This window comes from Danio aesculapii, chromosome 16, assembly GCF_903798145.1.
Source record: "Danio aesculapii chromosome 16, fDanAes4.1, whole genome shotgun sequence".
In the NCBI taxonomy this organism is placed as follows: domain Eukaryota; kingdom Metazoa; phylum Chordata; class Actinopteri; order Cypriniformes; family Danionidae; genus Danio; species Danio aesculapii.
In genome coordinates, this window is record NC_079450.1 from 55,721,370 (window position 1) to 55,738,869 (window position 17,500).

The 17,500-nt window shown below is 34.4% G+C and overlaps 1 protein-coding gene across 1 annotated transcript in view; it reads left to right on the forward strand.

Moving 5' to 3' along the window:
* Nucleotides 1-17,500, forward strand: part of ascc3 (activating signal cointegrator 1 complex subunit 3) — a 281,455-nt gene that overhangs the window by 146,337 nt on the left and 117,618 nt on the right. Inside the window, 2 exon segments of the mRNA XM_056476127.1 lie at nucleotides 9,929-10,105; nucleotides 10,212-10,283. Of these exon segments, the coding sequence (XP_056332102.1) occupies nucleotides 9,929-10,105; nucleotides 10,212-10,283 (249 nt within the window).

Here is a 17,500-nt window from a genome sequence, read left to right on the forward strand (position 1 = left end):
TTAGACCTTAAAGTCTATATTAATCTCATAATTAAATAGAAAATGAGGCATATAACTGCAAAAAGGCCCAGTTTTTGAAATAATAAAAAGAAGCACCCCTTTCACCAGGCTGGCTAGAGTCCTGGTTAGACCTTCATTTTCATACACCACACACAAATGATCATGTTCTGTCATATGCAGTAGTGAAGTGGACAATATTGTTGTTTTGGTTCTAGAAAAAGCAGCAGCAGACAGCACAAAGTCAAAGAGTTTCTCCCCGCAACACGGCAGAACTGTTTTCCTGTGTCTCTTATTTTAATTAGGGTATGTGCACAGTAGTAGAGGCAAAAGTCAACACAATTTGAAGGTATTCCTGTCTTTAGGAGACTTTGAATTATTGATCTCTGCACAGTAAGCAAGATCGTGGCCTGTGGAAGTAGCAAAATGAGGAGCATCATTAATAAAATATGGCGGAGGAGAGAAACTGTTACTGGGCCTTTTTTTTCTCTTCAGCAGGAAAAACAAAAGCGAGGTTGATATATTATGGTTCTTGAATTTTTTAGCGTCCATACTGTAATTCATGTTGTTGTCATTTCTGTGTAGATGCTGTCAAACGCTGAGCCTTTTTACATCAAAATGGTTTTGTTGTTTATTTTAGCTGGACTGAGCAGACTAAATATAGCAGGCTCGCACACCCTTGGGAACCAGAAGTGATTATGGGATGGTTAAATTATGATTATTTTATTTCTTTTCTCACAGGCAAGCATGTCTAAGCTAAGTTAAATGTATTCCAGCTATTTATATTAACTGAATCTGAACAAATCCAGTTCTTAAAGGGACAGTTCACCCAAAATTTAAAATTCTGTTAACATTCACTTGGTTCAAATCTTTGGGAGTTTCTTTCTTCTGTTAAACACAAAAGAAGATGTTTTGAAGAATGTTGAAAAACTGTAACCATTGACCTCCATAGTATTTTTTTTTCTTGTTCTGCCATGGAAGTCAGTGGTTTCAGATTTAATAGTCAGATTCATTTAAAAGAAAAAGAGACTTAAGAATTTATTATAAAGTTATTCACTCTTACATTGCAAAATATATACTATAGTAATTAGGTGAAAAGTTAAATGTATTCCAGCTATTTATATTACTGTATCTGAACAAATCCAGTTCTTAAAGGGACAGTTCACCCAGAAATGAAAATTCTGTCATTATTTACTCAACATTCACGCGTTTCAAACCTTTATGAGTTTCTTTCCTCTGTTAAATACCGAAGAAGATAGTTTGAAGAATGTTGGATAACTGTAATTATTGACTTTCATAGTATGTGTTTTTTCCAGCTACGGAAATCAATGGTTACAGGTTCAATATCCATATTCACTTAACAGAAAAGGAGACTCCCTCATTTTATATATATATATATATATATATATATATATATATATATATATATATATATATATATATATATATATATATATATATATATATATATATAGTAACTAATTTAAAAGTTACATGTATTCCAGCTATTTATGTTGACTAGATCTGAACAAATCCAGTTCTTAAAGGGACAGTTCACCCAGAAAAGAAAATTGTGTCATTATTTACTCAACATTCACGTGTTTCAAACCTTTATGAGTTTCTTTCCTCTGTTAAATACCGAAGAAGATATTTTGAAGAATGTTGGAAAACTGTTATTATTAACTTTCATAGTATGTGTTTTTCCAGCTACGGAAATCAATGGTTACAGGTTCAATATCCATATTCATATATATATATATATATATATATATATATATATATATATATATATATATATATATATATATATATATATATTCCATAGTAACTAATTGAAAAGTTACATGTATTCCAGCTATTTATATTAACTGTATCTGAACACATTCAGTGGGACAGTTCACCCAGAAATGAAAACCCTGTCATCATTTACTCAACTTTGTCAGTGACTCCCACCCAACATTTAAGTGCCCCAAATCCAAATGTGCAAAGCTTGTGTGCGAAGATTCTGTTTGGGCCTAGCCAGAGTCCTGCCTTAAACCAAATTGAGCATCTTTTAAAAGACCTACAATTTAAGCCACCCAATATTTCAGTGCCCCAAATCCAAAAGTGCAAAACTTGTTCCATTATATCCCATCCAAAATAAATAAATAAATAAAATAAATAAATAGTTTTAACTTTTGAGGGTCTGTATAGTTCAATGACACAAAACAGGAACATTTAAGATGTTTTATGAAAGAGTGAACTTACAAAAGCAGCAATATTATGAAATATTTCTACAGCTTAACATCTGAATGTCATCTATACCTATGCTGCAGGTTGCCAAATGCTTATCAGAGGTGCGAAAAAGACAACACCATTTGGAGAGGTTATAAAGTGCGAGCCTTCAGAACTCCATCATCTCGGTGTTTGTCCTCTGTGGACTGTGTGACACTTTTACTGTGGGTTCAGTTTAAAAGACAAGCTCTTTCTTTTAATAAACGACATGGCAGAGTGCACTTTTATGTCTGTGAGGTAACAGTAATGATGCGCCGAGGAGATCCGTCTCGCTGCCCTTGCTGAAGAGGAAACTAAAGTAGCGGCGTATAAATACTGTGTAGAGATGCATGACAACTGAGAGCCGGTGTCAGGATCATTGATTCTGAAAGGCTTTCAGCACATTCAAAAACATGATGGCTGTATTCGAGTCAAAAAGATCATATGTCATATTCTTTGCCAAGCATTTGTGACAGGGCTCATAAAACCTACATACAGCCAGAATTATGAGTCCTCCTGTATATATATTTTTCCTCAATTTCTGTTTAATGGATAGAAGATTTCTTCAACACATTTCTAAACATAATAGTTTTAATAACTCATTTCTAATAACTGATTTATTTTATATTTGATTAAAGTGACATTTAAATTCTTAACTAGCTTAATAAGGTTAAGATCGGGTAATTGGGCAAGCCATTGTATAACAGAGGTTTGTTCTGTAGACAATCCAAAACAAAAAATTCTTAAGGGGGCTAATAATATTGACCTTAATTGAATTGAAATACTGTGAAAAATTCCTGAATCTGTTAAATGTTTTTTGAGAAATATTTAAAAATAAATAAATAAAAATTCACAAAAGGGCTAATAACTGTGACTTCGACTGCATACCGAATCCGTAAACTAAACCAATTGTGAAATAAATCATCTTTATTTCCATTTCCGCTTTTGTTTTAATTTTTATTTTGCATAATAATATATGAGTATAAACTCTGCAACTTCTACAATCCACGCATATTAATATAAGCCAAATATTAATTATCCAATAATGTCAATTACTAAAAAATTAACAATTAATCTAAACCATCTGGGTTACACCACAAATGAAATGTACCATAGTGATTTATAGTAAATACTATAGTGTTTTGCTAAGCTATTTAAAAATATCCTGGTTGCCTTAATTTTTTTTAGCTGAATCTATTTAACCTTATGAGTCCATTGAACTTACATTATGTTAAACTGACTTAAAACGTCTTGTGCAACTTATAAAATTAAGTTAGACATTAATAACTAAGAAGTTACAATGAAAAAAGCATGCTGTCATGATTAATTGATCATATCATTTTTTCAGTGTAGTAATATAATCAATTTAACCATATCTGTACTATATTATTACTATAAGTTGTAGTGATCACGCTTTATTTTGACGGTCTGTTTGTTGAATTTAAGTTACATTGCATCTACATGCCAACTATATCTCATTAGATATTAAGAAGACTGTTAGGTTAGGGTTAGTGTAAGTTGACATGTACTTGCAAAGTTTCTTAAAGTCCGTTAATTGTCTGTTGAAGCAGATATTAAGCAGTTTACTTTAGTGAGATTACATTACATATACAGTTCAAAAAGCTCTTAAATATAGTTTGTGATTTTGAAATATTAATACCCTCAGTACTTCACATGCAGTTAGATCTTTCCCCTTTTTTGTGGGTATAATGAAACAAGCTTTGCACATTTGGATTTGGGGCATCTAAATATTGGGTGAGATTCACTGACAGACAGGCATTTTAGGTCTTTAAAAAGATGCTTAACTTGGTTCATCACCGGAGAACACGTCTCAGAAATAAAAACACTATACACACTGAACAATCGGATTTACTATCAGCGCCAGAGTGGCTCAGTGGTTAGCCTCACAGCAAGTAGCCTCACAGCATAAAGGTCGCTGATTTAAGTCCCGGCTGGGCCATTTGGCATTTCTGTGTGGAGTTTGCATGTTCTCCTCTTGTTTTTTTTTGAGTTTCCTCCTGGTGCTCCGGTTCCCTCCACAGTCCAAACACAAGCGCTATAGGGGAACTGATGAGCTAAATTGGCCGTAGTGTATGAGTGTGTGTGTGAATGTAAGAGTGTATGGGTGGTTCTCAGTACTGGGTCACAGCTGGAAGTCATCTGCTGAGTAAAATAAATGCAGGAATAAAGAAAGAAGTGTTTTATAAATGTACTTTGACTTGTATTTTATTGCAGATAATACAGCTGCACAATATATATATATATATATATATATATATTTATAATTTTTTAGGGGGGTTTAACCTTTAATGGATAGAATAGTGCAGAGAATTGAAAGGAAATAAGTAGCAGAGACAGGGGAAAGGTCAGCAAAGGACATCGAGCCGGGAATCGAACTCGGTCGCCGTGAGCACCATGGTGCTATATGTCGGCGCTCTTAACCCCTAGGCTATTGGCGCAGACGCAGCAGCACAATATTTTATTATTATTATTGTTATTATTACAAAAGTATTAGTTGGCGGTTCATTCCGCCATGGCGACCTCTGAAATAGCAGATGGAGAATGAGCGAATGAATGGATGTGCATTTTTTTAAGGTAAGTAGTTGCAAACAATTTATATGGGCTGAATTTAAACCAACAAATGAAATTTAGCAATGTTTAATTTAATTTATTTCTTTAAATTTAGCACATAGATTGTTTGCGAACACTTTCCAAAAAAAAGGAAATCAAGTGAATCATTTTCTTCAGTGCACCAATCACCTTGCCAATGCATTTATAGATGCTCTTTTAGCCAGTTAGATCCAGAATGCAGAATAATTGCTGCATTTCACCTTCTTTTTAAAATGGTTCTTAAACCTGATATTACTCCAAAAAATTAAATAAATAACCCTTGCCAGCTCTGATTTGTTGCTTTTTGCCAACTCAGTGTGTTTCAAAAAGCCTCAAAAGTCACCTGGAGCAATAGAGATGGCCGGTGGCGTGCTGCGGGCAGGTGTGTCATGTGCCAATTTTGCCACAGCGTGTGCAGACTATAAAGAGGGTATCAGTAAACCAGCACCACAGATGGCCATCCAAGATCTAGTTGTCCTCAGGTGACCCCAAAAGACCCATAAGGGCGATCTGGATATGCGACCTCCTAGAAGGGCGCTCTGAGGAAACGGGATGACATCCAACAACTGGAGGTTTAGCTCACTGAGTACGTTTACATGAACGTCAATACTCCGATTTTAATATGGTTAAGGCAATGCTGTAAATAAGAGTTCCAGAGATGGAGCGTTTAAAAGTCACATCAATCAGCTGGTTTGTCTATAAGCGAATAATTCTGACTTCAACTGTGTGTGTATATATATACATATATAAATATATATATATATATATATATATATATATATATATATATATATATATATATATATATATATATATATATATATATATATATATGTATATATATATATATATATATATATATATGTATATATTTGTTTATTTATTTATTTTTTACAAAAACACGTTACTATTTTGGTTCTTGCAACACATTTCAAACAGTAAAGCATTTACTGCTTTGTAATTTGGCCATTCCTTTTCACAACACTTGAAAGACGTTTAGGGACTGAAGACACCAAGTGATGAAGTGTTTCGGGTGTAATTTTGTCCCATTCTTCCTGCAAACAATTGTTAAGGTGGGCAACAGTACAGTATATCCATTGTGTTTGCGCTTCAAAATGCACCACACATTCTCTATTGGAGACAGGTCGGGACTGAAGGCAGGCCAGTCAAGTACCTGTATCCTCTACCTCAGCAGCCAGGACTTTGTAATGTGTGCAGAATGTGGTTTAGTATTGTCGTGTTGAAATATGCATGGGCGTCCCTGGAAAAGAAGGCAGCATATTGCGCTCCAAAATCTCTGTGTACTTTTCAACATTAATGAAGCATCACAGAAGAGCAGGTTACCTTTGCCAAGGGCACTGACACAACCCAATACCATGACAGACCCTGGCTTTTGAACTTGTTGCTGGTAACAGTCTGGATGATCCTTTTCTTTTTTGGTCTGGAGCTCACGACGTCCATTTCTCCCAAAAATATCTGAAATACTGATTCTTCTGAGCACAGTACACGTTTCCACTGTGTGATCCCAGATGCCTCAGAGCCCAGAGAAGTCGACGGTGCTTCTGGACACTGTTAACATAGGGCTTCCTTTTGACACAGTACAGATTTCACTGGCATTTATGGATGGAACTACGTATTGTGATACTTAATAAAGGTTTGCCAAACTAGTCCAGAGCCCATGTGGTGATTTAGCTTATAGATGAATGAGGATTCTTGATGCAGCGCCCCCTGAGGGATCGGAGGGGGCTGGTGATGTTGAAGGTGAAATATCCGAATGTCTTCCTATCTTTCTGTGAGGATCATTGCTTTTAAACATTTTAATAATTTTGTCATGTATTTGTTGGCAAATTGGAGATCCTCGTCCCATCTTTGCTCCTAAAGGACTAGACCTCTCCTGGATCCTGCTTTTGTACCAAATCATAATGACAATCACCTGTTGACATCACCTGTTTCACATCACATCATTATTTCACCAATTTACCTCATTACTAACCCCAAACTGCTCCTGTTTCTGGAATGTGTTGCAGGTCTGAATGACAGGAAAGGATGTATATTTACAAATGAAATGAAGTTAACCAGACAAAACATGAAATATTGTGTGTTCATATTGTCTGCAATGAAATACAAGTCTAAGTACATTTGGAAATCACTACTTTCTGCTTTAATTTGTGTTTCGGGGTTGTAAATCACCACACTACCTTGGCTTTTGTCAAAAAATGAATATTTACATAGTCGGTGAGAGATAAACAGTGAAATTCAGCGTCCAAGCAGAGCTGAGTTCTCCAAAAGAGTAGTTCATGAGCGGATCAAGCTGCTGCTGTGTGACCCGGGCTTCTCGATGAGCGTTTTCATCATTCGTTGTACCCACAAATAGGGACTAGCTGTGTGATATCTAGATTACCTGGACCGACAGCTACTGCATCATATTAAAGGCCTTACCAATCTTCCCTGTCAGCCGCACCGCAGGAGCAGCTCAGATAGCGCAGCCGCACCGCTCTCCGTCTCAGACTGTCATTAGTTTTGAGTTGTTTATTTTTCAAAACTTTAATTCTGTCTCCACAATAGCGCATCTGGCAGTGTGAGACTCGTCAAGAGCAGTATTACCGTGATGGCTGTCAGATATTGTCATCTGCACTTCATTATATAATTGCAGCGTTGGATAAATATGAACATTCTTTAGCAGTAAAAATAGCTCTTCCTTCCTAAAACCTCCAACCAGCTGCTTGGCTGGTTAGCAATGTTATGACTTTTTGTAACGGTATGAGTGTGTTAGTTTTGATTGGATCTTTTTATTTTGCTTTTTTGGTAAATGAATATTTAGTTGACAGGTTTGTTCTGTAGCATTTAAACAGATATATTAATTTTATTTTATTTTCTAAAGCTTAAATGTCTTATAAAGACACGTGAAGAGAGGGTGTGGCATAGTTTAGCTCCTCCCCATTAAAAAAAACTGCCAATAGTGCTTTGTTTTTATCACTGCTCTACCTTAAAAGAAGGGGGCGGGGCATATCAGATACTAGAGGGCATTTGATTGGTCAGAAGATTTGATGAGAAACTGAAGTATGAGGTGACGTAAATAAAACCGTTGATCCATTTAGGCGGAAGTGACAAACTGCAAGCGTTACATGTTTATATCGGCTAAATTAAGATATTTATATCTTCTAAAAGTGAATTGTGTCACTGTTTTGGGGCACACTAGCTTATAGATATTCTTAAAACAACTATACTGATTATTTATATATATATATATATATATATATATATATATATATATATATATATATATATATATATATATATATATATATATATATATATATATATATATATATATATCTCAAGAGTTCAGATGCAAAAGCAGCTAAACGCCATTTCCGCCAAAAATGAGCTAATGACATTGAGTGAATGCTTTAGGCACGTAGTACACCATGAACAAATATATTTACTTCAAGTCATCTAAATCCCAGAGTCAGCGCATTCAGAAATAACAGTTAATAAAAGCCGCTAAACGTCTGATTGGTATCCCGAGAACCAATCAGAAGGCGTGAATCGAATCATAACTTTTCAATGTAGCAGCGCGCTGATACACCAGCTTTTACGAGGAGACTGTTTTATTCCGCTTTCGATTTCGATTTAAAAAGACGGAGTTTGATGAACTGGATGATCCTGTCTGACTGTCGATATTCCAAAATACATAAAAAATACACTGATTGAAACGTAGCTACTGTGATGAATTTTACTACAAAAACATGAAGCAAGATTGTTGGTACCACTTCACTCGAGAAAGAAAAACTCAGTAAAATACAATTTAAATAACGAAATGGAAAAAAGGGAATGATTAGTCAAAATGACAAAAAAATACACTATTAAAAATCAGAAAATCAGATATTACTGTGGTTCAACATTAAAAAAGCACGGTCACACTTTCATTAGTCAATGCATCTATTAATATAACCTAATAATGAACAATACTTGTAGAGCATTTATTAATCATAGTTCAACATTTACTAATGCATTAATAACATTCAAACTCATGCTTGTTAACCATAGATAATCCACCGTGAGTTAACATAAACTAACAACTGTATTTTCCATGAGCTAACATGAGCAAATACTGTAATAAATGTACTGTTCATTGTTTGTTCATGTTAGTTATCTATCATTAAGTAATACAACCTTATTGTAAAGTGTTACCAAAATCACTGAAAGGCAAGCTAATGTATCTGGCCTTCTCCGTTTACAGCTGTGGACAAAAGTGAAGGGTACCAACAACATTATCCACATCTGTACATCAGGCAGGGCCGTAGCGGACATTTTAAAAGTGAGGGGAATGACTGTATGAGATCATACGTTCATATAATTATTATTCACCTGTTTCTAAATGGTCTGTCTCTAAAATTGAGGGGAACAGATCCCCCCCAGTTGCTACACCCCTGACATCAGGGTATCTGCAAGGTCTGAAAAGTCTTAAAATGTCTTAAATCTCAAAAGCTAATTTATTAGACCTTAAAAAGTCTTAAATCTACAGAAATATTATGTTGTATGTCTTAAAACGGGTTTGAAAGGCTCTTAACTTCCCTTTGTACATGTTTAGCTGCCCAATATGGCCATTAACATTCATACAATCCCAATCTCAATAAAACGTTTGACTTTTGATTTAAAAATAGCTTTTAATTACTTTCTTATACAGTAACATTTGTTTAAAAGTTCTCAATTTATTTACTGCTCACCTGACTTATATATTTTTATTATTACATTTCTGTTATTGTATTATAAAATGGATTAAATTGTGATCATTTTTTGATAGGGCAAGTGAAAATATGTTCCTACCGGTATGTTGGAAAAAAATCCTTATCATTTAGCCCTGTATAACTATAAAATTTCATTCATAATAGTCTTAAAAATGTCTTTTAAAGTCTCTAATTTAATGTGAAACCTGAAGAAACCCTGGTACATAGAGACATAGCCCTCTTACTGAATTTCCAGTGGATTCTTAATCCACCCAACTAATCATTGTTGACCAAGCTAGATGTAGTAGGATTGAGTGCACATCTCTATTTTCCTCTAGGTGGAGTCGACCCAGAGTATGATCCGAATACTTGGTCTCTCTGCAACTTTGCCAAATTACCTGGACGTGGCGTCTTTCCTCCACGTGAACCCTTTCATTGGATTGTTCTACTTTGACAGCCGTTTTCGTCCTGTTCCTCTTGGCCAGAGCTTCGTTGGCATCAAGACTACAAATAAGGTATCCAGCAGCCAAGAAAACTCCAAATATAGTGATTACTGAATCATATTTGAAAGATCAGACAATAAAACGATGAGATGTCTACATAATTATGCTCTCATCACAGGTCCAGCAGCTGCACGACATGGAGGAGGTTTGTTATGAAAAAGTCCTGAAGCAGATTAAAGCGGGTCACCAGGTAATGACAAGATCCATTTCTACTTTTCATAGATGCTTTGGTTGGAGTGTGTGGATGTGCATGGTGTCAAGGTTGGGTTATGATCCCACTCAGTCCAGTTCCTGTCATCGTGATTTAGATCTAAATGTGTAACCTCTAGCTCCATGCACACCTCTCATCTCCTGCAACCCTGTATGGATCCATTCAAAAATAAATGCACTTTTTTGACTCTTCTAAAGCATAAAAATAGTTTGCAGATGTTTAAGAAACGTGCTAACTGAACATATTTGTTTGTCTGAAAACAGTGATACAGTGTGAAAATGTGTTTTCCATGTCAGTATGTCAGTCTCTATAACCAGCCCACTGCCAGTTTGCCCAATTATATTTCATCACCCTTGGGTTGTCCTGGCAGAAAGCATGTATTCGTTAATTTTCTTTAAGCTTAGCTCCTTATTTATCAGGGGTCGCCACAGCGGAATGAACCACCAAGTATTCTGGCAAAATGTTTACACAGCGGATGCCCTTCCAGCTGCAACCCAGTACTGGGAAACTTTCATGCACTCTCACATTCACACAGACACTCATACACTACGGCCACTACCGCATGTCTTTAGACTTTGGGGGTAACAGGAGCACCCGGAGGAAACCCACACCAACACGTGGAGAACATTCAAACTCCACACAGAAACACCAACTGGCTCAGCCGGGACTTGAACCAGCCTTCTTGCTGTGAGGCGACAGTGCTAACCACTGTATTTCATTTAAATCATGTCGGCCCGGAAATGACACACTGATTATATATTAAGGTTATAAAATCCACAAGATCCACGATTGAGGCAAATGCGATTAATTCACAGCAAATCCATTGCACATTTCACTTCAGTCACTAAGCGAATAGCATATAACATATGACTTTGTATGTTATCAACACGTGAGTACTTTAGTTTAGCTTTTGGCCTTTTCCTCTTGGTGCTGTCAGTCTGGCAACCTGCATGTTCATCAGTCTGGGGAGTCGGGGCTGGGTGAAAAAAATCCAGTATTTTGAATTTGGACTGCAGTACCTAGTTTAACCAGTAGGTGTCAATCTTACATACTACACCTTTGAAGGGCCATGAATAGTATAGTATAGTAATGATAGTATTCTACTGCCACATCGCGCATTGGAGATACATGACGTCAGTACGTAATAACAGGGTTATGATCTATTACTGAACCGATATCGAATTGTCCCCATCTGCATCGCGGTGCACCAAAGACACAATTCATTTTGACACCCCTATTAAGAAGCACTTTAGTTGAATTTGGAATATGTGGACACTCAAATCATTAGTATTAGTAATAACACATTTATTGGAGAGACAGAATATTAAATTAGAAAATAGTGGGCGTGGCTTTTTTACTGCGAGCTGATTGGATGTTGTAAAGTGGGCGTTTCTTTCAGAAAGATTGAGTTTCAGAATAGGTATTACAAACAGACTCCTCCTCCTCACCATATCCGTTTGTTGTCAAAACTGACAGCTGGAGGGGGCGTGGTTAAGTATGTTAGCCACGCCCAAAACCTCAGAAAGACATTTTCATATTTAAAATTTAGATTACAAAGGTAAACTATTTATTTTTGATCTTAATGACCTGCGCAGATGAATTGTTCAGCATAAAACTAGCAATGCAAGCTAACGAAATCAACATGGTTAGTTTTGATTTCAGATGTACTTTAAAGCTCTTCACATTCCCATTGGACAGATCCCTATCCACACACATGACTGGTGTTGTTCCTAATCTGTCGATTGGTTCAGTAACTAAAAATAGCAGGATGTGAGAGAAGTGTCGCTGTTGTTGCTAATGTCTAGAGGACAGAGTGTGAACAGTATGGGACGCCGTGACCTCATTATGGAGGATGTGTGAGAAGAATCTCCACATGCCGTATGTATCGCCGTGTCTGATCTGTGCTCCTGATCGTCATTTGTCTTTTTGAGTATGTTCAGGAAGCGTCTCCTCAAGGAGAAACACAATGAAAGGCAGCGAGCGAGGCCTTCTCGGGGAAGGTTTAGCGGTTTAATTGAAAATCATCATTCCTGGATTCCCGGCGCTGAAGGTCAGCTGTGGCCCGAGCCTCGTCCTGAACTCAATTTCCAAATCTCATAAATCTCCAGTCTTTCCAGCACATAACCTCCCACCTTGCAAATACCTCCGCGAGCTTGTGCCGCTCACATGTTCACTTTGGTTTATTTGTATTTTTTGTGTGTGTGTAGTTTCCTCTTGATGCTGTCCAAACTTCTCCCTGCTGGATAAGGGTGGATGATGTTATATGGTTAACTGGTGTTGATCAGATGCTTTCTTTCCTTCAACATATGTTTAACACAGCGGATGCCCTTCCAGCCGCAACCCATCACTGGGAAATCTTTCTTTCTTTAATTGACTTTAAAAATTATATCAGAACAATTCATTCTTAACTAGTTGCTTGACTGAATGGCCAGTTCACTTTGATTTATTTGTTTGTTTTCTTGTGTGTGTAGTTTTTTCTTGATGCTGTCCATTTATTTATTTATTTATTTTTCCTGGATAGGGTGGATGGTTTTATGTAGTTAACTGGTATTGATCATGGACAGAATAGCAGTGCGAATGATCTAATCCCCAATCATATACTGTCCATCGGTTTAAAGCAGGGATGCCTATAAATCAGATGTGCCAAAAGTTGGCTCATGGATAAATGTATCTGGCTGTTGAAACCACAAATGCAAATTTTACTCCACCCAAAGTTTTAATAATAATAATAATTATGGGCTATATTAAATAGTCAGCAATGTTAAAAATAATAATAATGATGGGCTATATTAAATAGTCAGAAATAATGCAGCAGTTTTGGATTTTTACTTGAATATGGTATTTATAAGGTAATTCAAGAACAAAAAATAAAATTTATAATTATAAATTTTGTAATAATTATATATTACATTACAATTATATATTAATATATATATATATATATATATATATATATATATATATATATATATATATATATATATATATATATATATATATATATATATGTCAAAATTAATTGTATTATTCGGTGCACCGCGATGCAGATGTGGACTGTTTGGTATCGGTTCAGTAATAGATCATAACTAGGGCCAGACGGAATCTGCGGACATTTTTTGCTATTTCTGCGGAGAATTTTGTTATAAATCTGCGGGTTTATGAGGAATGATTTTGGGAGTATCATGACTAAAACTTAATATATGAACTAAAAAGTAATACCTTTTTAACTTGTATTTAATGTTTGCAATGCAAATGCAATTAGATCCACTTTATTTGGTAAACAAAGCAAGTCTTCTATATAATAGATCTACTAAAGACAGAAAATGTTACTGTACAAACTGCATTGTGAATAAATTATATGAACATTTTAATAATAGTCAATAATATTACTGAAATTACTTTAAAATCTGAATAAATATACATTTACACAAGTAAACAGAATCAATGAGGGGCTTAAAATCTGCGGAAATCTGCGCGTGCAGATTCCGTTTGGGCCTAATCATAACCAGTTATTACATACTAACGTCGTTTATCTCATATGCACTATGTTGCGGAACCCTACTATGGCAACTACTTAAAACATGTCCGTGTTTGCTGGCCAGTCTTTCACTGACACTCTGAAGTTACAGCAGAAGCCCCTATTTCACTGCTATGGAGAAACTCCATTTCTCGACCTTTGATCAGCTGGCGTGAGGTAACGTTTTCTCTCCGCTCAGTTGTTACAGTGAAACTTGTTGATCCAGTCAGCTGTGATTGCTGCAGCTGTTTATCAGCATTTATCATTGGTGAACAGCGCCAGAGCGTAAGAGCCAATCACAGCCTTTTCTGTTGAGCACGTGACCAATCATAGGAGTGTAAGAACTCACTCAACGGGGCTCATAAAGCGAGCGGGATATTTTTATTTGTTTATTAGCTACAGTATAAATTCTAATGTTGTTCTGTGTATGAGTTTTTAAAGGTACAGTATATATATTTGACTGTTTGTAATAAAGGACAAAATTGTATTACAAATAATATATAAATACAAATATATTTGTACATTTTAATACAAGAATCCCTGTGCTGTGAAGTAAAATATCACATTGTGCATGTACAACATCGTCAATGCACCGTGATGCACCGAGATATCGAATTGAACCGATTAGCCGGCATGATAATTGTAACTCAACCGTGAGACCAGTGTATAATATATATATATAAGCTATATATATATATATATATGTAAATATATATATGAGCTCAAAATAGCCTAAAACTGACCCTTTTAGGCTTTGATCCTAACTGTGCTGTTTTGGTGACTGTCGCTTTAAATTCAAATGAGATTGTGCTCTTTTCAGAAGAGGGCGGAGCTACAGATGCTTGTGTGTCAGCATAGAGACAGATTCAAAAACAAGATTACCGCCATATGCTAATGAGGGCAAGACGGTCTCTAGTGGGCGGGGTTTTACTCCTCTGATGACATGTATAAATGGAGAATGTCAATCAAAGTGTTTCTTAGACCCCTAATAAACGTGACTGTTGTGTAATAGGTGACAAAATATAAAAGCACAGCATTATTTATCTGTGTCTGTGCTAAATAGGAAATATTGTCATGAGAAATGTAATGAATTAAAAACCCTCCCCCAGACGACTACTTCAGCATGTGCTGTGTGTAATGAAGACAGTGTGCTGAACTCACCTGTGATCGCTCTGCTAGGACACCAGTGTGACCTTGAGGGAATCTGACCTCTTTTTTTCTGGAAAATCGTTCTGAAACTTTATTAATTAAATGTCATTGCAAAAATGGCTCAAAGGAGTAAAGTTAGTTCAGAGAAAACGCTCCAGCGCCGTTTGTTTGCCCATGCACTGACATTCAGACAGGTCTGACATTAGCCTTTAGATGCTTTAGGCCTGTGTAGGCAATAAGACTTAGAGGATCTTCACTCCGGGGTTTTCTTAAGGATTAACGGTCAGTGACACAGGGGAATATTATATGCTTATTTAAAGACAGAGAGAAGGTCGGAGGGGGGTTGGAGATTTTATATGTAATACTTAATATTGTGCTTTCATTTCAATCATCTGCTGTCGGTTCTTTCTTTCCTTCATTGATTTATTTATTATATTGCTTTAATTGTTTATTTATTATTATTTTTGGGGCTTCATTTTTAATTTATTCCTTGATTCATTTATTTGTTTTCTTCCTTTGTTTTTCTTTTTTTTTAACTTTATTTTATTTAATTGATTCTTTTCTTCATCTTTTTCTTCATTTTTGTCATTTGTTCATTGATTCGTTTACTTTCTTTCTTTAAATTCTTTTTACATTTTTCTTTTATTTCTTTTTCTTTTCTTTGTTTTTGTGATTTATTAATTGATTCATTTTCTTTAATTTCTTTTTCGTTTACTTCTTTATTTATTCGTTAATTCATTTATTTTATGTATTAATTTATTTTCTTTCTTTCCTTTATCTTATCTTATTATTTTATTTTTATTTTTTATCTTTTCTTTTATTTCTTATCATTTCTTTATTTTTGCCATTTATTTATTGATTTATTAATTAATTTATTTATTTTCTTTCTTTTTCGTTCTTTTTCTTTTTTATTTCTTCATCTTTTCTTTATTTTTGTCATTTATTCTGTAATTTATTTATTTTAATTTTTTTCTTTATTTTATCTATTTTCTTTAATTTCTTTTATTTAATTTATTTAATTTATTTATTTATCTTTTCTTCTTTTGTCATTTTTCCATTGATTAATTAATTAATTAACTAATGTATTTATTTTCTTTATTTCTTTAATTTCTTTTATTTAAATTTTTTTTGTTCATTTTCTTTTATTTCTTCTTCTTTTCTTTATTTTTGTCATTTATTCATTAATTCATTTATTTTATTCATTCTTTTTTCTTCAATTTATTTTCTTTACATTATTTCTTTTTTCTTTCATTTCTTTTCTTTTTTTTCTTTTTTTGTCATTTATTCATTAATTAATTAATTAATTTATTTTCATTTTTATTTCTTTATTGTGTTTATTCATTGAATTATTTTTCTTTCATTTTTATTAATATACTTATTTATACATTAATTAATTAATTAAATGTTTTCATTTATTCATTGATTTATTTTCTTTCTTTCTTTCTTTCTTTTATTTTTATCTTTCTTTTTTCTTTATTTCTTTACGTTTTCTTTATTTTTGTCATTTTTTATTTATTGATTTATTTTCTTCAATTTATTTTCTTTATTTTCTTTTATTTCTTCATCTTTATTTTTGTCATTTATTCATTAATTTATTTATTTTCTTTCTTTTCTTATTTTATTTTTCCTCTTTCTTTCTTTCTTTCTTTTATTTTTATCTTTCTTTTTTATTTTATTTCTTTACGTTTTCTTTATTTTTGTCATTTATTCATTGATTTATTTATTTTCTTTCTTTCTTTCTTTCTTTCTTTCTTTCTTTCTTTCTTTCTTTCTTTCTTTCATTTCATTTTAATTTCATTTAATTTAATTTAATTAAATTCTTTCTTTCATTTTATATTTCTTTCATTAGTTCATTTCTTTATTTTCTTTCTTTCATTCACGTTTTTATTATCATCATTATTATCAATATCATATCTTCAGCTTTTGGGATAATTCAGTTCCTTTGAGGAATCCACTATATAATGTGCCCGCACTATTAAACTGCGTTTGGAACTACCAGTTAAATCATTTATGAGTGAAATGAGAAGAGATTTGCTGATTTGAGACTGGAGGTGAGCAGGAAAGATGGCAGGCCTTTCTCTTTCCGGAGCAGTACAGTGGGGAGCGTCTCTCTCTCAGCTTGATATTAAATTGTCAGAAGTGGCTGTGACATATATTAATTTCACGTGGGAGCATGATGGATTGAATTTTCTTTATGAAATGCCCCCTTAGCCCCCCTGTCGGGCCAGTGGTTGGCAGACAGGAGGCAGATGGAACTTTAATACGCTTACAGAGGCCGTGGTTATACTGTAGACTGGGCTTTCTCACAGGAGCAAAAAAAAGTCTAATAAATAATATTTGCTGCAGAGGTCTCTATGGATCTGTGTAGGACTACTGTGAGGCAGAACATAAAGGAACGCCGGCGAATTCAATCTCCATGCATACGTTGACAAGATGAACGGTTTGAGTGATTGCATCTGTATGTGCAAATATAAGTTGTGGCAAACTCAAGTGGCATGCAAATGGATGAAGGAAGATGAACAGAGAGCAG